Here is a 25583-nt window from a genome sequence, read left to right on the forward strand (position 1 = left end):
AATCCACTCATTAGCAAATTAATCTTATAAGATATTCTAGTAAACTCCTCTATTCTTCCTGCAGTTCCTACAACACAACCTTTCTTCACGAGAAGTGACCTGCTGCACTAAAACTTTTCAGACGTGTGGTAGCACAACTGTTAAGTAACTGAATTTTAAAATGGGTATCAATAAACCCAGAGTGCAAAAAGAAATTAAAGTAACCTGATTCTAAACACAAGGAGTGGCTGGAACCATTGTGAATTCAATGGTGACTGTCTTAAGGGATAGACTAAATATAAAAGCTAATTCTAACAAACTAAACCAAACTACTATGCCTTCATTTGAGTATTTTGTATAAGAAATACCAAAAATCCAAATAGCTTCAGCTACAATCCAATCCATTATCTTAAATGGTGTCACTTCAATCATCATTTCTAGCATTCTGAAAGGGTAGAAACCTTCTTTTCAAACCTTTAACTTCAAAATAAATATCCTATTTATACACAAAATGTGTCTTGTGACTTTTTCATCTTTTTCATTGCTATTGACAGCTGCAAAGTTCCAGTTTGTCCTGCAAGCTCATGCACTGAAAGCAATGAGCACCATAAGGGCTTACAGCCATTGGTTCTTTAGCAAAGAGACAAGAGAAATGAAAATTATTCCTGGAATTTCACCTCAGGGTAATCACAAAATAAACGCTCCGTGTTTTCCTTATCTGCTCACAATGAACACATAAGTCTAATAAGATATGTCATATTCATACATGGACAGTTGAAAGATGAAATCAGGTCAATGCTGATCTCATTAGGTTTACAATGGCAAAGATAAATAATTTGTTGAATTATGGGAGAAAGGAAAAAACCATCATTATAGTTTAAAATTATCTATGGAGCAAGGCAGTGGGTAAACAGCCTAGAATGTAACATGAAGCACCACATGATGAGCAACCCAGCAGTGCAAACGAGGTAGACTTAAGCATGATTACAGAAAATTAATTTACAGAGGACTGAACATGACGAAGGAAGACGATCAAGAAGCAGTCAAAAACTTAAAGCATCCAATAAAATATTAGAAAAGCAGGAGAAATTCTTCAAAAAACTAGCAAACACTGGCAGGGTGGCAGCCAGACCACAGAGGATATGGGAAGGAAAGTGTCAGACAGTATTGATATAGTATGGAACAAGCAAATTAATTGCCTCAGAGTTCAGTACAAAAGACACAAAAGAGTGATCAGGAATTTTATATTATTTTTTTAATGAGAACATGTACTTAAAGGAAAAAAAAAAGAAGAACCAAGGTAATTAAATCATTTCAATGAAACTCTAAAAGCAAGAGTTACAATAGCTTCTGGTTTCAGGAAGTCTATCAAGGCACTGATAATCCCTTTGGTGCAGACTGTCACTTGGAATTGCCTAAAATAATTAACTAATCTCCATTGCTACAGCTTCCCAGCCACACAGGCCATCTCCTTAGCCATGAAAAATGGCAGACAATTCTCAGAAGTGTTTATTTGATATATTGCATTATAGTCATCAGGAGAGAAATGGAGTAAAAAAATGTATTTCTCCCAGTTAATCGTGTCCTTGAATAGAGAACGGGGTACTGGGGAAAAGTTCAAAACTGTCCCCTGCAGCCAGGAACAGAATGTAGGATATGGCCTGTATTCTCACAGAGATGTAGATCTGATTGAAAGAGGTGAACAATATTTGATTAGTATTATAGTAACATATATCTCTTTTCCATCTGCTCACATCCATCAACATCCATGTGTAACAAAGCTGAGTTTCAACAACCTAAGAGAAGACAGAAGAAAACCCTGAAGATCTCAGGCTGTTTCAAACCCAAGGCATCTCTCTGGTTTTTTATTTTTTTATATTTTGGGGTTGTGTTGATTTAGTTCTGAGGAACTTTTCTTTTACTTTTGTCACGCAATACCCTGATTTTCTCCTGCACATTGCTCTGGGTTTGCAAAAAGCAGCCCAGCCAGTGCCCTCTGTGTGGTTCACTTCTTGCTCTGGGCAGCAAAGTAAAAGCTGAAGGTTCATCAGGCAGTTGTGTCTGACATTATATCACACAAATTTGAGCTCAGAAAACCAGGTGATGAATAAGAAGACAAAAGCCATAACACGTAGTACTTTTTCAAATAAAATACCATTTTTTAAATAAGAGTATAGCAATACAAGAAGAACTGTATTATAACTGTATCATAAGCTCCAATTACTTTCAAAAACATAGCATTCATCTAATAACTTCTTCAAGCTGTTTAAAGGATCACAGCAATGATCTGTTATCACACCTTATAATGTCAACATGTAAGAGCCATAAGACAGCTCCAAACCTCTCTCCAGCAGTGCTGAGCAGCATGTTGGGGAAAAGAACTTAAGTCTTTGGCTTTGGTGGGTTTTTTTTTAGTAAACCATTTCAGCTCATGGCAATCAGTGTTTTATGGGCTTTCTGATTTAAAGGTTGTCCATTAGTATATTAATTAGCCACCTATGGACACTCTTTTATGAATTTATCCAATCCCTTATTGAACTTGAGTCAAAAATAAAGATCAAGAGGTTACTGATTTAATTTCTAGATCATGAGCATGGAATTATCTAAAGGAAAAGGAAAATAACTATTCCCATTTCTAAAACAATTCATAGTGACATTTAAATGAAAATTGCTTAATTCACAAATCAAGGCAAAATTTCCATTTTTATATGTCAAAAATATTTACACTAAAATAATTTAGTCTTCTTAAACCCATCTCAAAAATAACACCATTTTTCAAGTGTAAAAAAGTAAAACTCCATAAATATCCATAAATGTAACACAATTAAGGTAAATGCAGAATTAATGACTCAAGAATTACTAATTTACTGGCACATTTACAAAGTGCTATATTACCATTTCACCACAAGACATGGGAAACAAGTGATAAAGGTATCATTTTACTGATGAAACTCAGTTTTGTCAATATAATGAAAAATCCCTGCACTGTGCAAGCCCCAAGGGGTATCAAAACCAAAAACCCTACTGATTAAAAACTGAGGTGTAAATTAGCAAACAAAGATGTTTACCAATGTTCTCCTTTAACATATTCCCTACCCGTGCCAAAGATTTACCAGTTACAGTGCTTTTAAGCACTGTCTTATCCTTACACTTAAGAATTAAAGAATGAACCTCAGATGTCCCCAAATTTTTTCCTGATGTATAAAAAGTTGTCCTGTAATCCTTCTGGGGAGGCTGTAGTGTATAGTCAATATTATGATAAATATGGCAAAGGTGATTTGAAGATACATGAAACCTCTCAGTGCTGCCTAACTCCATTTTTCTGCAGCATAGCTTGTGCCTTTTGCTGCAGCATAGCTTGCTTCTGCAATTCCAGCTTCTTTGTAAAACAAGACTCGCAGGTACAGAGCAGTTGTTCCCTTTTTGCTTGCATATACTGTTTCCATTGCAATTTTTCATTGTTCTGAAATGACCCTTCAAAAATACCAGGCACAAGATTTTTCTGTAATATAGTATTTCTGTAGTGCTTTGTGCCTCAATGATTGCTGTAATTTAAATCTTATAATAAAAAAACAGATTAATCAATAAAATTTCAATTTATAGTATTAGTTTGGAGCTGTTTATTTCTTCCATGAAACACCTTTTTTGTTATGATTTACTCAAACAGTTTGTCCTCCTGGAGTAGTTGCACAGCATGGCCAGAAGCAATCATACAAGATATGCTGTGTTAGCTTAAATGACAGAGAAAAGCATTTAGTCCAAGAATATGTAGCTGTATCTATTTATGTGGATGGTAAAATAAGCTGTAAAGTGTTCTCTTTAATTTATTGTTTGTTCCCTTCAGAGTAACTAATTTTAAAATGTATACCAAAGTTAATGTGGCATAATTACATGGCACGGAAATCAAGATGGCACCTGAAATAAATTACTACACTTGTCCTTACTATTGCCAAGCACCAAAGACAGAGCCAAATGACACAGCGCTTAAGAGAACGTGACACAATATTCTTCCTTCCAAGCTTAAAATACCACAAAAACAAAATTCACACTCCTGCTCCCACCACCTAGGAATTTTTAACTTTGTGTCACCTCAAAACAGAAAAGCAAACTCAAGCCCAGGTGCCAGGCTCTGTGCCTGCTCTCGCCCAAGTGCACAGCGGTGCTGCCTTACAGGGCTGTGGGCTCAGCTGTCCCTGCCACAAATCCTAATTCTACAACAGAAGTGTATCGAGATCCTTTGGGCTGTGTACGTGGAAAGCGTCACCTAGACATTTTTCAGGAAGCCTCACATTCAGAGTCCATCTTCTGAAGTGATTTGAAATCCATGAACATGTTATTTTTAAGCACATTTTGATCAATCAGTAAAACTGATCACCAGCGAGACTGTTGTTTTAGGAAGATTCTTTCCACCTCTCCTATCAGCCCTAAAGCTGGTTGATCTCCACTGTTTGTACTATCAGAATTTGAACACTATGAGGCTCAGGCTTCAGTTGGTTTGTATTGTTCCTGGGATGTTGCCCTTTTGCCTAGCAAAACCCTCAAATCTATCAATCAACATGCGCCCTGTGTGTGCCACTTTGCCTTATTCCCTCAGAAAATGGAAGTTTAAGTCTTGTTCATATTTTTCTGAAGCTCTAGAGATTCAGGTTACTAATTTGAAACATTTTTGATCAGACACCCACAGTCTGAGCTCAGAGCTCAGGTTTCTGCAGTTACCATACATAAACAATTGCTCACCTCCAGAGGAGATGCTCGCCTGCCAAGTACAGCATGAACAGAAAAACAGATTTAGCCCAGAAACACATACAACAACATCAGACCTGAAGTGACTTATACACAAGTGATAAGACAATTTCCCTAAACAGCTGCATAGCCACTAGAGAGCTTAAAAAAAACATCCAAACAGGAAGATGGTTCAATATAGTTTTAAGTCATCACTGTGATTCCCACAAGAAAATAAAAAGCAGCAGTGTCCATCATATGATCTTATTCATTCCTATCACCCATCTCCTTCCTATGCCTTGCTGTTTTAAGTATTTTTCTTTGCACAATGAACAAAATTCTAATTACTCTAAGGGAAAGAAAGCTTCTCTTGGATTTTTGTTTGGGGGTTTCTGGACTGGGTAATTATTCAGTCTTACAATTCTCAGACTACTCTGCAGAGCCACACAAAGCTTTGCCACAGCTCAGTGGAGGAAAAGTAAAGGAGAAAGCTGAGAGGAGCAAGAAACAGAGAAAGCCAGAAAGGAGACTTCTTTTTCAAGAGCCATTGTCAACTAGTAAGTACATCAAAGTACAGGCTAAGACAATTCAGAAGTCTAATGCTAACAAACAAAACCTGAGCCTTTTTCTTGGTATTCATCAAAAGGAAGATTAGTTTTAAACGTTTGAAATTCTAGTTGCACCATCAAATCTGGTGTTTTATTTCAGCTGCTTTTCACACAGTTGTCAAAATACAGTCCAAAACAAGAACATTAAACCAAATTTTCAGTTAAGTCAGTCTCAAAATAAACCCCTGATTTTCCAGGAAAAAAAGAAAAGCAGCATCTCATCTCACTGCTTTTTCCTCCCAAAACTGTTTCAGATAGCACCAATAGTGATAATCTTGAAGTCTTGATTTACTCTAACAGAAATTGTGATCACCTGAAATTCAGTGCAGCTGAGAAGAGTTTCTTTACCCCTACCCCCAGCAGCAGCTGCCTAGAACAATTAGAGAGCCTGTGCACTTCAAAAGCACACTGCTACAGTCTGCTCAGTTTTCCAGTCTTAAAGAAACTGTTCAAGTAGAAGGAAAAGGCTTATTGTATAAATCTATAAAGTATAATTCTATTCAACAAGAAGATAAAAGTAACTAGAAAAATGAGATCAGGCAGAATAACTTTTGAACCAGTAAGTGTTAAAAATCCAGAAGGTGAGAGACAAAGGAGCTGTGCTGACCGGTGTTGGGCACGTTGGGAATACATAATCAACTGTTAGAGACATAACAAATGAACTAAGCTGGGAGTATTTTAGATTAAGCAGGCATATTCCTACCTAATTACACTGAAGTCAAATAAACTCAAGAAAGGTGGGAGTGAAGAGGATAAATGGGGTATTTGCCCTCAGTTATCTGTGTAGGAGGCTCTTCTCTCTCAATGGTGCTCCCGGGGCAGGTCAGGCTAAGCTGACACACCTGAGCTGGCACAGAACCTGCTGGAAGCAGGAAGAGCAAAGGGAAGAGTTAAGGCTCTTAAACACTAATGAATTCTCTTTACAGCTCTTTTCATTGAAATGCTTCTGAGCACTTCAAAATGAAGAATCACACAGAGGTGATAGTCTCTCTCCTACTCAAAATATTGATAAATGACCATTCATTAAATCCCTCCAAGAAAGCTATTAAGAGGCTCCTCCTCACTATTGCTCCTGGTGCTCCCTCACGCTCCACAGATAAAACAGAGGAGGTTGGCATCGCTCATTTAATGGAAAAAGGAGGCAGTGGCTTGAAAACCTGCTCTGTACGGATGCAGTTACACCAAACTGAGCATTCTCTTTAGGAAGATACCTTTTCTTAATCATCTAAACATTAAATTGAATGAGCATAAGGTCTCAGAAAACAGGCTGATGTTACATGAACAGCGAGTAAGCTATAAGTGCATCTTCTCAAGAGAATATTTATAGTCAATTAAAAATAAGTATCAATAAACCCTCTAAAAGTGAGCTGACACCAAACATCATTTTTTTATGACTTAAAAGTACTGGTACTTATTTTTATAATTCCAAAAAATAGATTCAATCATACACATTTACAATACAAAATAAGAATTATGATTGAAAACTGAACAGGTGACAGTTGTGCAAGTGGAATTAAATTTTAATTAAAACATTACTGTTTGAAGTGACTAGTTTAAATCAGACATTGAACAGCAAGTTGGACAATATGACTACTTTTGTTAAGATAATTAATGTTAATGTAAAATATGCTAATAGTCTAAAACAGTGATAAGAAAGAAGGATAAATGAGACTAATTTATCCTACTTCTTTCTTCCAAAACTACTTTACTGTTTCCTTCCTGCTGTCTGGAAAGCTATTTTATGTTGATGGCAAAGACTGAACGTTATGTACTTCTGCAATGAAGCCTAATACAAGAACTAATCTGTGAAGTGGCTGGATTTTCTCTCTGTCTGTATTTTCAGATAAGTATTCTACAGTTGAATGCACTATCTTTAAATACTTTTTGCTTCTCTTCTCAGCACTGAAGATGAGACCATCATAATTGTCTCCAGCAGAAAATGCTTTTAAGTTTTCTCTAAAAGTCTTTATTTTCCTCCTTTTTATCTTAAGAATACTTTTTTTTCCTAAAATACTTTTTTTTTTCTAAATTTGAACTTCCAAAAGAATTCACTGGATTTCCTAAGACTGACTAGACCACGGATTATTTTTTTCTTTTAGCATACAAACATGCCAGAGTTTTAAAGATGACAAAATTCAAAGATGATTCAAGTTGCTTCATTTTTTGTAGATATTTATTTCAAACTGCACCAAGACAATGAAAGCTCCACACTTGCAGAGCCACAGCAGTGTGCACTGTAGCAGTAATGCATCCAGGAACAGGAGCCCCTGGATACTGCACATACCAGGTGAGGTACATGACCCCCTGGAATTCTTGACAAATACATATCATCCCCTAAAAGATCTCTCTTGAGGTTTTCACTGACTTTTTTCTCATTCTGTGAGTTTTTCAGGTTTCACCTCTTCCCTCCTACCTATACCTGTTTAAAGAACAGCTTTTTGCAGAACCAGCTGGATTTCAGGACATATAAGAGGTAAATATTTAATCAATGCACTTGGGCCCCTGCTATGATTCAGGGAGGTTTACAGAAAAAAAAAACCAACCTAACTGTCATTAAACCTATGTAGTCCATTGCACACATAGTACAGGTATGAGATAATGATGTACCTTTTTCTTTCATTTCTCTTGTTTACCAGCAGCACCTGAGGACAGTTTGAGCTCTCACACCACAGCTCTGCATAGGAACAAAGGTTAAGGAGAAGAGATGCCCACCTACACTACAATAAAAGGAAACATTTTTTCCCCTTTCAGTACTCCTAGCAGTATCTGTTTATAAATACACAAGTCCGTTGAGAAACTCAAAGAACTAAAAAGCAAAGCAGCAACGTGTGATCTAGCTGATCTGCACTAGAATAGGTTTTCCAATCCTTTATTTGTTGAATATCCGAAATTCTACACATTTAGCAAAAACAACCATCAAGTCCAATCTGAATAAAGAAAAATATTTACGGAACCTTTAAATGTTCTCCAAACCATGACTATCAAGGTTATGTATTATGCTACTGAATCCCCCCCCACTGACTGTCAGTGGATTACTACCCATCTTTTCATTTTTCCAGTGTAGTCTAATTTGCAAAAAAGCAAAAACAAGGCTCTTAGTGCTTTCAAGAACAGAAATTTGTCACTGACACACAAAGGAGACTATGAGCAAAATTTAAGTGACACCAAAATTAACCAGCAATAATTACAGTTAAAATACTAAATGTGAATACAAAAATATTGCTGAAAACCTTTAATTTGTCAGCAGTAATTAACACAACTGTAGCCATCTCTCCTTTCTTCATTATGTCTTTACTCTGTCAGTTAAAACTATTTATAGTAATACTGGGTTGATTCACCATAATTTCCCTCCACCCACAACCATTTATAATTTTTTCCTTCAGTAATTTTATAAACTCAGTGTTGAGGTTTTGGGGTTTTTTTCCATTTCCATCTGCTGGTAAAAAAACACCGACTTTCTTACTATATTTATTTAAAAAAATAAAAGTCAGAGGTCAGCATAGCCCCCACTGAGCAGCACAGTTGTAAAGAGTGCACATTGATATTCATTTTCCTTCTAATTCTGCAGATGCAAATTAGCTCAATGAAGGAACTGAGTGGATAATGGAAAAGTGTTTATTCTACATTGTGAAATAGTGAGCCTAGAAAATTAATAAGTTTTGACATTTAAGATTTTTCTATTTCTATTATATTATATGAATATGAAATATGAATGATTATTTGCTTCTCTTCTTAAGAATGCCATTCCCAATCTAGCCTTGATCAAAGTGATAGAAACCCAGAATAAAAGTACAATGTAATAAAATACACAGTGGGCATTCAAGTCGGTGTACATTTAAAACAGACTCCAAAGAGCGGTTCAAAATTCACCTGGAATATTCCTCACTATTTCCTCAAGTGGGGAAGAACTTACCACTAAGTTACTCACTAGAAATTAGTTACATTCCAAGTACACTCAAGAAAAAAGTACTTGGAGAGGGTTTGTAAATAAAAGCTACACTCACTGACTAGAATATTCAGTATGAATTCTCTACTGAGCTTTCATAAATTCTCTCTATGGAAATATTCTGTAGTGCTCTGAATAAAGAAAATTCCTCTGTTTAGGAACTTTCTCAACTTTGAAGTACTTGCCATATCTCTGTGTTCACCAGCCAAGTTCATATTGCACCCACCAACATCTGTTTTAAATAAAAATTAATTTATTGACCAGGACACCAATTTACCAGTATTTGCTTGGAAATATCTGAATGCAGTACATGTTGTTTAATACTTTGCTTACGTACCTATGTACATATATATATGCAGAAAACCAATAGTAAATGGCATCTGCTGATCTTGCACATATAAACCTCAAAATGCACGTGTCTAAAAATCTGTACCCTCATGTATATACATCCACAGCCTCAAATGTGCAAACCACATATGCATATGAATAAGCACAAACGTTTCAAACACATACATTACTTTAACTGTGCCTGAACAGTATCATCCTAATAGCATCTGAAAACATCTTAAAGACTGGTGTAAAAATCACCAGTGGAAAAAAATCCATTTCTCTTCATTGCAAATGTTTGTTAAATGTAAATGCTTCTATTCTACTCCTTAGAAGAACATTTGTCTGCATGTGGAATTTCATGATAAAAAGCTTTAGAGTGCCAGGTTTCTCTAGATAAACCCCACTGGTTTACTGATGCATGAATGCACTGAAATTGAATTACTGTACAATAGCAATTACTTTTCACAGTACAGTTATAATGAGAATCAGCTTCACAATGAACACCAGGTAGCTACAGTAGGAAAAGTTAATAAAAAGAAGTCCCTTATTTGCATTTTCCATTGCAGCAATGGTAGTTGCCTTAAAGAAAAATCATCCTTAACACTCCATTTGCCATCTTGCCAGTAAATCAACAATCATTTTTATAGGATCTCTTCATTTACAAAGAAAGACTAATGAAAATAGAAACTTAAATGCACAGCTGAAGTTTTAATAATAGCTTTTTGGATATTCCCTAATAACTTACTTATCTTTCATTTTGCTTTCTTTTTCACTTCCCTCTAGCCTTCTTGGAATTTTTTTCCATTGTTCCAATAAGTAGGAAATGTTAAAGCATCCAATGAACAATTTTAATTCCATCTCTTTTTTAATATCAAGTTTATTGCCATAGTCATTTGTTACTGAGCATTGTGTCATAGTGCTCCATTGCTGTTCAGTTTCATAAAACTTACAAAAAATTATTTAAAAAATCATGGGTAACTTTACATTAAAAACTGATCAAGCACATTCCTATGAGTGAAATCATTAAAAGTCCAGGGAAAGCATCTGCAGTAATACCGCAAGTGACAGCAGACTACACAAGGCTCTCAAAGAGTTTATTTGTGTTTGGCTGTAAAATTAAACCAACTGCTGAACAGAGCAGGAAACACTTCCACGTCTGCCACCTTATGGGCAGTAAGATTTTTCCCAACTCAAGGGTCATAATCTTAAAAGCAAATGGACACATCAACCTTTGTCACAGATAGAAACAAAGCATCAGCAACACTGAATCAAAGCTGCTCTTGGTGATTTTAACTTCATCCATGACACAAATACCTCAGAATAAAATATAAAGTTGCCTGCCTGAAATTCCATCAAGTAGGGCAGTATTAGGAAGGAAATGGTTGACAGGAATATCCTGAACTGACATAAACCTGAGGTAAATAGTGAACACTGGGGACAGGAGGGAAAGTTGCTTGCAAGGGTTTCCATCAGTAAGTAGATGACAAAAGGTTATATAATTGGTTTAGTACTTTCAGTTTTCCATTTATCTTATGTATCTGACAGCATAAAAATAGGACATTCTGTGATAGGATAATTGCATACTGAAGGGTAATTCAAACAGGGGATGGATATGATAAAAATCACACTGAACCAACTAATCACTATGAAAAGCGATGAGACAGAAAGATAAAAATTCAACCAGAATATTAAGGGGGAGGAGGGAAAAGAGAGTTCAAACGTGATAGTAGCTTTGAACAAGTTAATGTGTTTGAAAGTATAAAGCAAAACAAACCAACCAAACAAAAACCACGAGGCCTTTCCAAGCCATTCTATTTCTATATTTTCTGGTCTTTCTTCTTGGCCTTTCCTACCAATCAAACATTTTATATGCTATGGCCTTCTGAATATTTGTCACAGATTGTTATATCTGCTAGAACCCAAAGTAGTACATTGCTTAAAATGTTTTATCTAAAAAGTATTTTAGATTAAACCATGGCTATTGATGTCTACATGAAGCTAATACAATCAGTATTGTAGGGTAACAATTTGGGCTAACTGTGGAACATGTTTTCTGAGCCCTTGGATTTGAACCCTCACTATGGTGACACCATTATTTTAGGGCTGAGAGATATTTGTAGGGTACTTTTCATTCCGTATTTACCCCAATATATCCAACATACTACTCTGAACTCTATGTTTCAGTGCTCTTGCACAAGTTTCCATCAAAAGCTTATATCAAAATTGTATTATTTTAGAGGCAAGACGATCAGGTTGCAGAGTGGAGCAGAGATCTTAGGTCCATAGGAGTGTTGTAACTCCTATCTCCCCACCCCCCCAGATTTGAGGGGAAAATTAGTTATGATATACCACAGATGAAACTCCTGCAAAACCTGCACCGTAACAAAGGTTTTTGTACTTCTCAGGATGTAAACCACAAAACACTACTTTCTACTTACTACCAGAACATAACAGGTCACTCACTACAGCTCTAGCAACCAAGATGGATCACTTTATGTAATTACGCAAAAATTAATTGCTCTATTGGAAAGTACACTGAACAGATCATTTCTTGAAAGAAGTGACCCTGTCCAAACCAAGCTTTCAACTTCCTTTCCAAAGACAGAAACCTTCCCAAGAAGGCTCTGGATTTCAGTTACTTTATCCAGCACTAAAATCCATTCATTCAATATTATACACATGGTTTAACTTCACAGAATTTGGGCCCATTTTTACTCAGAGCATGGTGGCCTATATTGATCCAACATTTTTTTCCTCCTTAGATAAACATACCATCTGTTTGAAGAGACCACACCTGTTCTAAACATTTGTTAGGAAGCTCTAATTGAGACACAAACTGCTCTTCCCCACCAACACTCCTCGCTCATGGAATTCTATTCCCTCACCAGCAAGTGTGCAGCTCGCTGGTCACTTCTTGCTCCAAATAAGTGCACCTCAAAAAATGATTTTTTTTCAAATTGTTATGATCTCAGGGGAGCAGTTTTCTCTGCTAAGGAACAAGGAAAACAGTTCCCCCTGAGTCAATATTCTGCAGGCTTCTGGAAGCTGTTGCACACATATTAAAGTGTAGTTTTTCCTCTGAAAAACAGACTGTAAAAATAGCATTGTGGGGTTCCATGTTTATTGTCTTTCTCTGCTTCCCTGCCAAGCGCGCTCCGTTTTACAAGCTGAAATATGTTTTACTTCACTGTCAGCCCAGAAAATTCAACCTCTAAAAATGTAGCCAAATTCCTTCCTCCCTTTTGCACCATAACAAATAATACAAGACTGAAGGCAAAATTGTGTCTACAGTTACACAAATGGAATCCCTGTCCTCGGGTGATGCTTTCGGCTCTGCGGTTGAGACACAAATACCTTCAACTCAATTGAGCAGACAAGCCTGGCTGAAATGGAGTAGCTGCTGGTAAACAGCATCACCAGAATGTCCTGTTAGTTTGCTGATACAGGTGATGTAACAGGAACTACTGTTCCAGCCAGTCACCTCCATTTCTAGAAAAGAATAATGCAAAATGAAAACTACGACAGGAAGATCAGTTACTCCTTAGGACCTGCAAGTTACAACGAGCTCCTATTTGATATAGTAAAACATAGAAGTCAGAACTTTTTCTCTTTCTTATGGTAAATCTAACAGGCATGAAAGCTACTGCAAAAGCAGGATCAGAATGGAGATTTTAGAAAAAAAAAAACAAAAACAAACCAACCAAACAAATACACAAAAACTTACAGATGTACAGAAAGCTGTCTAGTTACTTAAGGATCACTATTAAGTTGCCTGTAGAGTGATGTGTGAGTACTTACCACAATTAAAGGAATTTTGTATTTAGTTCCATTTGAAGTCTTTGCTTGTTTTTCTTGATTTGAACTAAAGGACAGTTATTGAACTCAGATATTTCCCTGCAATACTATTTTTGTAAGAGTGAGCAGTGAAATTAAGTCTGCTTTGGTTGGATATTTTGAAATCTAACATTTTAATGCACAACCGTATGTGGTTATGTTTTACTGCACACAAATGATACCTTACAAACTCATATCAGAAATTGGTAGTCCAAACCTGGTTACACTCTCTTACATTTATCCACTGAAGGTATAAATAATTTATATCTATTCTCTTGAACGCTGATCCTAAAATACTTCTGAATGCTTTTGCATTTCCACTTCAGCACCTTCAATTGCTAGTACAGCCTTCAGAGCAAAACCGAAATTATATACTTAGTTTTACATCACAGAAGGAAATAGCAGGTTGATCTGCTGCTTACCCGTACAGCTTCAGACTTCTTATGAAACATTTCTTCCATATTCTTTGCTAACTTTTTCACAAGCTGGAGGCCATCAATTTCTTCTATTGCAACATCCTTCTCATATTCTTTGTATTTCTGGAAAAAGAAAAAAAAAATAGGGAAAAGTTATTCACAGGGAACCAGCTGAAATTTTGACAACTAATTATTAGTTTCATATTACACTTTTACTGACATTCTTCATTTATGTGACATTTATTGGTGTGACAGCAGACTGCCTTGTGCCAAGATGCCATTGCAGGAAGAGAACAACTGGATTGAAACCAGAACTCCATTAAAAAAAATAATATTTATCTCGTGCACTGTAGGAAAATGGCAATTCCCCTTCACAACATTTAAATTATGCCTCCCCCCAACTAAACAACAGCCAAAAAAAGTAGCCAAAAATACATGTATCCCATCCAAGAACCATTTCAAACCAGTGATGTGCTTGGCAATCCACTGAGTCCTAGCAACCTAGAATCATTCTCCTCCTCCTAAGCAGAACTTCCTGTAGACATCTATTCCACAAGCTGCATACGATGCTTACATTATAAATACATACCCTACAAGCTTGTCAAGACACTTCCATGCAAAGAAAACCCTAAACAAGTCACAGGAACGTGAGTCTTCATCCCAACACAAGCATAAAAACATCCTTTATGCACTATGGACGAGCATCACCGTGCGGTCTCGTGTCGCCATGTGACTCTCTCTCAGAATGCCTAGGCACTAAAAATATATTCCAAACTATTTTTATCTATTTTCTGCATATCAAAATTTTTTCTTTATCAATTTTTATAAGGGAGCTTGTAAGAATGAATTATTTTCATCTTCTTTCCCGTGTCATTCCAGTATAGCCACTACTCTAAGAACAGATGCCTTTCAGTCCAGTTGTGGTTTGCTCATCTCCTTCTAAAACATGTATGATTATGTTGAACTAATCACTGCCCATTTCCAGCTCCTCAACCTCTTCACAACCCGTGCCTCCATGACACTGCAAGGAAGAAGAAAGGCATATCTGGCTTTTGCCAGTTTTATCCCTGTGTGGCAAAAATACCTTCCAAACCCTTAGGACAACCCACAGTACGGTATTTGAGCCAATAAAATGAAATGGTATTATTCAAAAGATTTATCACTAGAATTCACCTACAGGATTACAATTATCTCCAAACCTTGTATAACTCCAGAGAGAGAACGAAGAATAGGACAATCAAAAACAGTGGTTCAAAGTGCCTGGATGAACATTAACATGACCAAAACAGTGAATAAGTCATGACCAGTCATGTCCTGGCTGGTGATGGAAGAAAGGATTCTATTTTAGGAGAACATTGTGCCCATTTCTTCCAACAAAACTAATTTTCAAGGTAGAATGACACTTTAGACTTGCTTTAAAATTTATACCTCTCTGTGAAAACTTGTGTGAATATTTTAATAGTGAAACAATATTTGATAAAACATAATTTGCAGACAATTTCAAAATAAAGTTAAAAACACAAAGCTGTCAGTAAATATTTAGGGCAATAAAATTTTTACATTCCACAATTTCAGTAATAATTTCATTTTTCCACACTGTTTCCTGTGATGAGTCTCTAGTCTGAGACTTTGATAGCAGCCTAAGCAACCTAAGAAACCTCAAGCAGGCCACTTGTGTTTTGCTCCCTTGGGGAAAGAGGGGAGATTTGGTTTTTTCTCCCCTTCTTGGTTGGCACTTAGATATCACAAGCAGAGTTCTGATTTTAACTCTGCAAGTCCATTTATGCCATTACTTGAGATAAGAGTGGTTTGTCTACAATAGAAAAATATGTTTTTATTATTTACTGGAGCAAATACAAGAACACGGTAGACAGAGAGGCAAATATTACTGTAACAAATACTGTGATAAATTGTAGTAAATGATCAGTAAATTGAAAACATTGCCAGGTAATTAATGATGTCAAAGTCTGTCCAAATCCCACAGGATTTGAAGCTTTGGAGAATTTAAAACAAATGAAGTACAAATTTGAATCACTTATTTCCAGCTGCACAGATCCTGTTCAACATCTCACCTTCTGATAAAAATAGTTTCCTTTAGACTTGACCTTTGAGTTCTTAGAAAGCATTCTAAAATGCATCACTGGAAGAGATTGCTTTCAGGTCATCAGATTTATTGATTTAAGCTTTGCCATCAAGTGAAGAAAACCAGGTAATTATTCACTGGGTTTGTGAGAAAACTGAATGGTACAGTTGAAGTCCACAAAATTTTCGAGACACACAAAATCCTACCATGTACTCTGTTAGATTCTTGTGAGAGCATATTAAAAAGCCACACTTCTCAATTTTGATTAACTGGTGCTTTTGAAAATTAAAAATAACTTGTACTCAAAATAGATGTGAATGATTTCTTAACTGATAATTTTTGATTTTATAATTATGCTTGTTCATAGTACATAAATTCTTTTTTTGCTAATTTAAAAGCTAATGTTCCAACATAAAAGAAGAAACAGAAGATATTATTTAAGATCTATTTGAAAAGACCACACATCTTGCATGGTGCCTGTCTAGTCAGTTGTTGGAAACCTTCAAGAACATTTCACAACCAACTAGGAGTAGTTACTTGATCTGCAAGACCCTGCTAACCAAGAGGTTTACATCACAAGAGGTTTGCATAATATGTATTTTACATTCACATAAAAAACAATTCTATTTTTTTAGGCATCAGTGAAAGGTCTCAAAACAGGAGAAATTATGTGGTTGGAAAAAGCACCAGCTGTTTTTACTGTCCTTGTGCTCCAGCAATTGTGTCTGGAAGGAAGAGGTGCCAGCCTAAATTGTGTCTGTGCACTTCCTCTTAGCACTCACTCTGCATGATGCTGGGAATTTAGATTCAATCTAGAAAGTAGTTATTTTTATAACAACTGCCAATGCAAGAAACCTGAATCACACAAGATAGGGAAAAAACCAGAACCACAATAAAACCATAACGAAGGCCATCATTGATAATGGATTCTCTTCCTTTCACTGCAGAGGCTCTCAGATCTCCAGCTCTCATCATTTCCCTACCACTAAATTTTTACATATTAAATTTGGGGTTAATATAAATAAACTAAAACAGCAAAGTCCCTTTGAAATAAGTTTGAACTAGTTTTTAAATAAAATTATTTCATTTTAAGGTAATCTTGAGAAAGCAGCACTGTGCCACTATGGCTCCAAGTAAACAAAATGCTATCATGGAGTGGTGAAAAAAAACCAGTTACTGAGCCAGGCTGGCCTTTATACTCCAGACTTGCCAACTACCTTTAGTACTGCTGCTCTGAAGGGCTATTCCAAGCAATGCCTTAAACTGACATTTCCCTTCACTGTAAAAATTATGAAGCTGATGATAAAGCTTTTGTTTTAATTTTAAAATTAAAAAAATTAAACCCTCTTTTTTTTCAGTATTTCATAGTTTTATTCCTTTAGGGGATACTGAAAAGTTCTCATAATTTGCAACTTAGGCAGTAATACATGTGGCACTGTTATTAAAGGGAGAGAAAACAACTATCACTTCACTATAAATAACTGACCTCCATAAAAAAAAAGTGCATGAAAAATTAGTCATAGTTGGATCTTTTCTTTTGATAAGTCGATTTCCAATTGTCTAGAAGATTGAGCAGATACAACTTCTGATTTGCTGCATTATAAAAAAAACCAACTTGAAATGCTGATTCTTTCTGCTTGCAAAAATTAACATTTGGTAAGAAATTCTCCAGAGAGACAGGAACATTTATCATTTGAGAAAGCACACAAAAAATACATTATTTCTTCAGTATCTGTTTTGCCAGATCATTTCACATAAACACCGGGGAAAGACAGACAGTATTTCACTGTCAGAACTCTTAATGTTTTTCATGAGTTTAGGTGTGGGTTTTTTTCTCTCGCTTAATAAATGGTCATCTAGAAATAACAAACCAGAAAGCAATCTATACAAAACTGGGGTCAGGAGCCTTTAACGCAATCCAAGTATTTGGCACTGAAACAACAACAAACACACAAACCCCCAACAAAAAGTGCAAATGCACAAACAAAAAAAACCAAACAAAACCCCACAACAAACAAAAACTCCACCAAAACCCAAACAAACAAAATCAAAATAAAGCTAAACCACACCGAAACCTACATAGTTTGAGTGACTAAGGCAGGAAAAGTACACTCAAAGCAAGATTGTCAGCTACAGCTGGAATGTTTTCTCCTTGTCTTTACTCCAGAGAAACATTATCTTTGTGTTCCAACTTGTAGCTACTTCTATCAAGTCTTATCAAAATCAAGATATTTGCCCTTATGCTGTATATAAAAATATTTCAAGTTACTTACAAGTGTGTAAACAGTCCTTAGTCTTAGTCTTTCAACAAGGCTCTGGGTGCTTTGTACATCTGCAGAACACTACACCCATTTATGATGAAAACAATTCCCACTCCCTGGGATTTTCAGAGCCAGTAAATACCACTACCATCCTGATTAAAGAAAGGAATTCAACAGGAATCTTGTAATAATACTATAAAATTAATCTCTCTGGTTGCATATTTGGAATGGATATATGTCTGTGAGGTGCATTCATAGCTATAGTTGTACTTACTTTACAAATGCTGCTGTTTGAGAGGTTTTGTCACAGACATGTTAAATCTATATATGCATACATACATTTTGTTTTACAATGAAAAAGCAGAACCGTCATGCAAATGAAAGATCAAATATCCAATCTATCCATTGTTTCCATGACAAAAATAAGTGTATGTTTACTCCATGCCATTTCCAAAAAACCGCTTGCAGATGTTGAAGTCTCAACATTGCAAAATGTAAAATGAGATCACAGAAACATACACTTTTGATTAAATCACCAACTTTTGATTTCAGTTAATATCTGTGGCCCAGTAGAAGGGCTGTGCTAGGCAGTGATGGAACAGTTTAAACTTGCTTCAGACACTGCCATGGGATCCTAACAGTGACTCCCTTCGGAGGGCAAGTGCTGGTCTGAAGGGTCACAGGAATTAATGGGCTTATTAGAACTATTTGAATTCTGTATTTGAGATTTCCTGACAACCAAATGTAATCAATGAAAGACTCTGCAAAGCTGCTAAAAGCTCACAGATAATACAATTTGCAGCTCTTAATGTTTCTTTAGTTACAGAGTCAAAAGTTAAGTCAGGTTCTGAATTAGTTCATTGTTTACCACTTAACTCATGAATTTCATCACCTGTGTTGACATTCCTAACCAAAGTTGCCTTGAATTTTTAGGTAGAGCTCTTCTAGATTGTAGGGATCAGAAGGTTATTATACTACATTTCTATGCATAAAGAAACTTTTTTTCTTTCACTAATCTATTCCTGATCACAAGGTAACATTAAAGCCCATTCATTTCTCTCTGCTCTTCTTATTGTATAATGATTTTTACATGTAAGTTTTTATCACAAATGCACAAAACTTAAAATAAATGTTATTAATCCAGGGTGCTTTAAAAACACCTACTCCTCTTTACACGCTATATAGGTTTTGGTTTTTGGGCTTTTTCAGTTATAAAGCCCAAACCCTGCAATATACACGGAGCAAAGAGAAAACGTAGTCTCATTAGTTGCTGCCTTACCCCATTAACAGTTCTGTTGAAATTAAAGGCTCTGTGCACAAAGCAGGGGCTTTAGCAAAATGTGGCTTTGAGCTTCTGAAGCAACACAATCCAGAAAATCTCTCACAGCATTTTATAAGGTGATATTATTTTAAAACAATATCCACGTTCGAACTGATGGAACAAAACCACTGAACGTTCAGACCTTGCGTGGCATGAGCTCCTGCAGTGCTCTGCCACGCTGGCACACGCCCCTTTGGCACGTGAGGGATGGCAGAGCAATTCCCAACAGAAGATTTAAAATCATACAGCACAGCCTCCAACTGCTTCACTAGAAGTGAGGGGTCGCTAACCATGCGTGCACCGCCGGAATAAACCCGACTGGAAGCCAAACAAAAAGCCGTCTCCGGAATGACGTGAGCGTGTGAGTGGGAATCTGAGCTTTTCCACTGAGCAGAAGGGTACTCAGATGGCACTACCACAGCAGAGATATCAAATACAGATGGTGTACTCCTCTGATAGACTCATCTGTGAATCTCTTATTCATAAAAGATTTTGTATTTTCGCATTATCACACTGACCCTATGGTGGGGTGGTTTTATTAAACTAGAGTGCCACTGTTATATTGTTATCTGGCCCTCCTGACTCTAAAATGCATTCATTCAATGGAGCAGCTTTAGGGCCTTAAAAAAATAAACAACTGTAAGACATTTTTTTTTAATTTTGTTGTTGAACAAAATTATTTTAATTCAAAGCTCGTATATAATTTTTCATCCACAAATCTTCAAAGGTATTATAAAGGACATATCTGTCATTATCTCCACATATACAAGGATATTGGACTACACAGAAATTCAGTGACATGCCCAATGTCACACAACAGTTCAGAAATACAAAGAGAAAAAGCTCCCTTGGTTATTCTTCCAGTGCCCTGCCCAATAAACCACAGTCAACTCTGTTAACTTCAGCTTGATCTGCATGGAAAGATGAGTCACAACAGCACACTTCTCTTCACCTTGACATTAGAGAACTCCTCAGTAATTGGGAGTTTGTGTTACACCACATTACACACTCCTATTAACCTTTACTGAACCTCTTTGTGTTGATGAAATCCATCAGCAATGACCAGTGTGATGGTACACTCATTTTCTGCAGAGAAATTTTCACTCACTTCATCAAATGACTCCAAGGAGCTCTACATTAGCCTGTCACGTTTGACTCTTGCTACACACGGGTATCTGAGGACCTTCTGTTGCCTCAGTAACTAAACTCCAGTTTAGTTACTTCACAAAATGCAAAATACTGAAATATTTGTTCCATACTACTTTACTGTGATTAGCTAGTCAAAGCTGTACCTGGTATATTATAGGCAAAGATCAGCTGTCCTGGGAAATTTGTTATCATCAGCAGACTTGACAAGGATAGTTACTGCTTTCCTTGCAAAATAATTTACACATTAAAATCACTGCAAGGGCACTATATCCCCAGCATATTTAATCTTTACCAAGATATTAACTTCTGACCTTTTTTTACCTCATTGCTATATGCAGGTGCTACAAAACCAATTGCATTAAAGCAGTAAGATTAATGCAGTATTGTAATTTTTACTTGAAGCAGCTAATAAGTCTCTGCCAAAAAAACAAAACAACACCAAACAAAAAACATAATATTCACTACAAATAACACCCTAGTTAGGCAATCTAAATCCAAGCAGTCAAACAGGAATACATTCCCATCTTTCCCTTTAACAGAGTTGCTCTGGTCAGTGCTCACCAGAGGAATGACACATATTTGAGAAGGTTTGCCTGGCTGCTGCCTCCAGCACCCAGTGGCAAAGGCCAAGGGGACTTCAGGACTCATTTTACAGGAGTGTCAGCTCACCAGCTTTCCTGAATATGAACTCAATCATATTGAAAACAGTTGAAAAAGCAATTTATTGTCCTGCAGTTTCTTTTTAGATATCAGAAACATCTTCACAGGGCAGTATGGATGTTTTAAGAACAAATTAACAAAGGCTATTAACAACTGCTTTAGAAATATATTTCACAGAAGCTATGTAATTACACATACCTTTGCTTTTATTTCAGAAAAAAAAACACAAAGCCCTCTTTTACGCTGAAAAAGAACACTCTGGAACTCCTTTTTCCATAAAGATGTCCTTGAAAACTCACTCCAGTATTTCACATAAACTGCTTTACATGATGAACAAGACACCCATTGATATAAATCTGCAGAATTAAAATATGACCTGGAGCACATGTTCACCCAAAGCAAAGCCATCGCTGTATTTTCAGGTGAAAGCAAGTATAGTAGAAGCACATACAACTAACCTGCTCCTCACAAAACACTGAAGAAATGTGAGAATGCAGTCCTTTCATCCTGGATAGCTATTCTAGGCCACTGAAGATTCAGAAGTAGGGAACCTGACAACTTACTATCTTCAGCAATTCTCAGAGGGATGAGATAGTACAACATTTTCTCTTGTACACGAAACTGCATTAGTCTTCTCTGAAAGCCTTTATGGCTACTGGAAACAAGAACAACCAAAAGAGACAGCTTGCTTTGTGCTATAAGATCACAGGGTACATCCACAAACTAATTCTTTCAATCAGACTTCCTTGATAATGTTCTTTTTTTCATTATTCTCCTTTTATCATTGCGTGTCTCTCTCCTTCCTTATTGTTCCACCTCTGCAGACCAATGCTTGCCTTACACCCAGCTGTTGCTCTGGGTTTCGGTATTTCTATCTACTTTTATTAGACAATGCTTATTTTCCATCTCAGAAAAATTATCTTTGTCTTCCCACCTTCCATGGTTGCCACTGAACTAGCAATAAAATAAAATGAGCAACAAAGAAAGCTAGAAAGCTTTCTGCAGAAAAAGAATGAAGTGCCTTCCAAGACAAACCTTTGCTTGGCAGTATCCATGTCTTGTGACAAGATTCAAAAGCACTGCTCATTTAGAACAGTTCATGGTTTTTGTTCCTCAGGAAAAGAAATGCAATCTCATCTCCTTGGGAGACCAATTTAATTTTGCAATGTTCTCTATCACTAACATTCATCTGCGCAGACACTTCCTCTAAACCTTTGCCCTCTGCATTAGGTGGGATCTTCAACATTAACTCTTAAATGGGCTTTATTTCATTGTTTGTCACTATGAAGGACATGGCATTGACCCCTGATGTACTGTCTCATCATTGCACTTTTCTGTATGCACCTGATAAGAGCATTTATATTGATTTAGGGTTTTAGATAAGTATCAGAATATTACGTACCAAAGGGGACTCAAAAGAATGAGAAAAAGCATAACATCTGAATATCTGAACTCAGGCACCTAAATTTAGGCTCCAAACTCTTCATTTCGTCACTGAACATGAAAAAATAATTTGTTTTCAAAATCTCAGTCACATCAAAGGCAGCAATGTCAGAATATTCTCAATGTCTCTTAAAATCAGACCACCTGCACATGGTGCAGATGTCTTGAGAAGAATTCAGCAGGCTAACCATAAAAAAACCCAAAAAGATTTGGAAACCAAATTATAGCTTTTGGCAGTGCCTGGAAGTGTGAAAACACATTTGTGGCTTTGCCACACAGCTAATGCTTTCCATTTCTATATGGGATTTCCAGTCACTTATAAAACTTCACAAGAAACAGTATAGGATGACCAGCCTTTCTGTACCTTTAGGGAGAGTAGTATATTCATCGTGAATTCTTTCAAAGCCTCATAAAACAAACCAGCAAACACACAAGGAAAAACAAGGGGTTAAAGTTTGACTGCCAAACCACACTTAATCCAATATTTAATAACTGCCTTTGAAAGACTGTTATATGATATAAACTAATGCCCCTGCATGGCAGAACTTGCTCAGATCTTTTCTCTTTGGGCCACTTAGCTATGTTGTACATGTTCTTCGATTGGCATCTGAAGTACTGATGTGCTTTTCTCCCCCAGAGTTCTTTCTCTCTCACACTTTGAAAAAATTAAGCTTGAAATCTAGTTAAGGAAAAGACCCTGTGCATCAAAATCACAGCCAGAGCTCTGTTTGTAGGTCTTGCTTTGGTTTGGGGGGTTTTTTGTTTGTTGGTTTGGTTTTGTTGGGGTTTTTGTATCATATGCCCCTGCTATACCATACACAGGTACTACCGAACATCACTGCAAAGAGTAAATAAACAGATTGAGCAATTTCAAATTTTGCAGACAGGACTGAAGTCCAGCAGCCTCAATCTCTGTCCTTATTTCCCCCTGAAACTGAAAAACCAAGTCATTTTTTTTAAGCTCCCTAATGATATCACCTTCATCAAAACCTATGTCAAAAACTAATCAGATTCAGACCCTCTGTTAGAAATTTGTATGGTTTTGTATAGTCCTGTCTTTTTTTCCTCTCTCAAAAAAACCCCAACAAACTAAACAACAAAATAAGTTGGCTACCATGCCAGGATAGATTTATTTTTGTGTCTTTACATGTCAGTATTTGATCAGATTGGAAACATTTCAACAAATCATCAATTTAGTGCTGTTTTTGAAAAACAAAAAATCTTTTGCCCAAATTAAATCTGAATCAAATTTATTTCCAGTTAAAGTGCAGGGTACACTCTTTTTTTCTATGTGCAGTTGGCTGTAGCAAATGTACACAAACCTGGAGATGCTTATTCAGCTTTTTCTGATTCTCAAAGGACCAGAAAGTTTTTTGTAATTTAAGAATTCCTTACATTAACAACAGAGTTCATCTCTCAAAAAAACCCCAAAAGCATATCACATATAGCACTAGAACAGGTCATTGCCATAGTGTATAGCAATGAACGACTCAACTCCAGAGTCTATAATAGAATGCATAAACTAATATATTTATCAGAAAAAGTCCAGAGCTTTGGCACTAGAAAGGACCCAGCAACAGCTTTGTTTTGCTTGGTCAATAAACCACTCTTAATGATAATGTATCTATGAATTAAAGATGCATCAATCTGCATAGCAGAGAATAGAGGCCATGAATAACAGCCAAATCAATACTATGAAGTCGTAAAGAATACAGTGTGCTCTCCTTCAGGCTAATGGTAATTAATTTACTTTTGCTCCCTTCACACATGAGAGGAAGCAAATAGAAGAACACGTTAATCACATAGAAGTTGTTAATTAGAAAAAGAACACATACTGCTATCTCCTTACTGTATCTTTTCTGTTCATATGCTTCAAGTACTGTAAAAAATGTGACTTTATTTGCACATATTCAGAGAAAGCAACTTGTGTTTTGGGAGCATATGCACATACCAGCTGATATTTTCAAGCACTACAACTTGAAAGTTTGTTTCTTAAATGCAAGATCTTGTTCTAGGTGGGATGTTTATTAGTATAAACGACTGATGCCTAAACTTACATTTCTGCAACACAAATACTAGTGAATATACATATAGAAATGTTTTAAGCCTTATGTGGTTCAATACACCAAAATGGAAAGCCTTAGCAGTGAAAACTGTTTGCTTATGCTGTGGCTTAGTTTCTTTGATTCAGCTCTACTAGTTAATTAAATGTCTTTTTTTTTGCAATTAAAAAAAGCCAGGTTTAAGAGATCAGCATCTAACACAGGCATCCCCTTCTTAGGAAATAAAAAAACATTTGGAGGTCCTGTTAATCTGATGGACTGGCCATAGACCAGCAGGCCTCTGGAAGAGGAAGCAAGATGAAGCTACTGGTCCTCTGGTTTTAAAGAGTGCTCTTACTTCTAAAGAACAGAATTTTAATATTCATTGTGTTTGAATTCTTTTAAGTACCATTTTGGAACAAAGTAAACCTTAAACTGCCACAATTAACAGTACATTTTCACAAAGACATTGAAATTAGGGTTTCCATTTTTATAATACATTCTTCATGACAATGTTCAGCAAAGTGCCATCAGCAGACTGCTGCTACTTCCTACTTCACTGCTTAATAAAAATACACAATTTCACTAAACCTCAGAATATCAAACAAAGGCACCAGAATCACAGGTTACTGCCAGGCAACCTACTGATAAATTCCACAAGGAGCACCACAAAGCAACGACCTTGGTGAACTGCACTGAGGCCTCTAAGCAGCAGAGTAATTAACATACACTGAAGTTAAAATCACAAGTGGTCCTACTGCAGCACGCAGAACAAGTCAGCACTTAGGG

The 25583-nt window shown here is 36.4% G+C and overlaps 1 protein-coding gene across 6 annotated transcripts in view; it reads right to left on the reverse strand.

Moving 5' to 3' along the window:
- Positions 1-25583, reverse strand: part of CACNA2D3 (calcium voltage-gated channel auxiliary subunit alpha2delta 3) — a 405672-nt gene that overhangs the window by 298683 nt on the left and 81406 nt on the right. For all 6 annotated transcript variants that reach the window (XR_010433489.1, XM_064667663.1, XM_064667662.1 and 3 more), the window contains one exon: positions 13842-13958. Coding sequence is in view for 5 of the 6 variants with exons in the window: in XM_064667663.1 (XP_064523733.1) it covers positions 13842-13958 (117 nt within the window). In the remaining variant the exon portion in view is untranslated. The remainder of the gene's footprint in view (positions 1-13841; positions 13959-25583) is intronic.

Source organism: Pseudopipra pipra, chromosome 11 (assembly GCF_036250125.1).
Source record: "Pseudopipra pipra isolate bDixPip1 chromosome 11, bDixPip1.hap1, whole genome shotgun sequence".
Classification (NCBI taxonomy): Eukaryota; Metazoa; Chordata; class Aves; order Passeriformes; family Pipridae; genus Pseudopipra; species Pseudopipra pipra.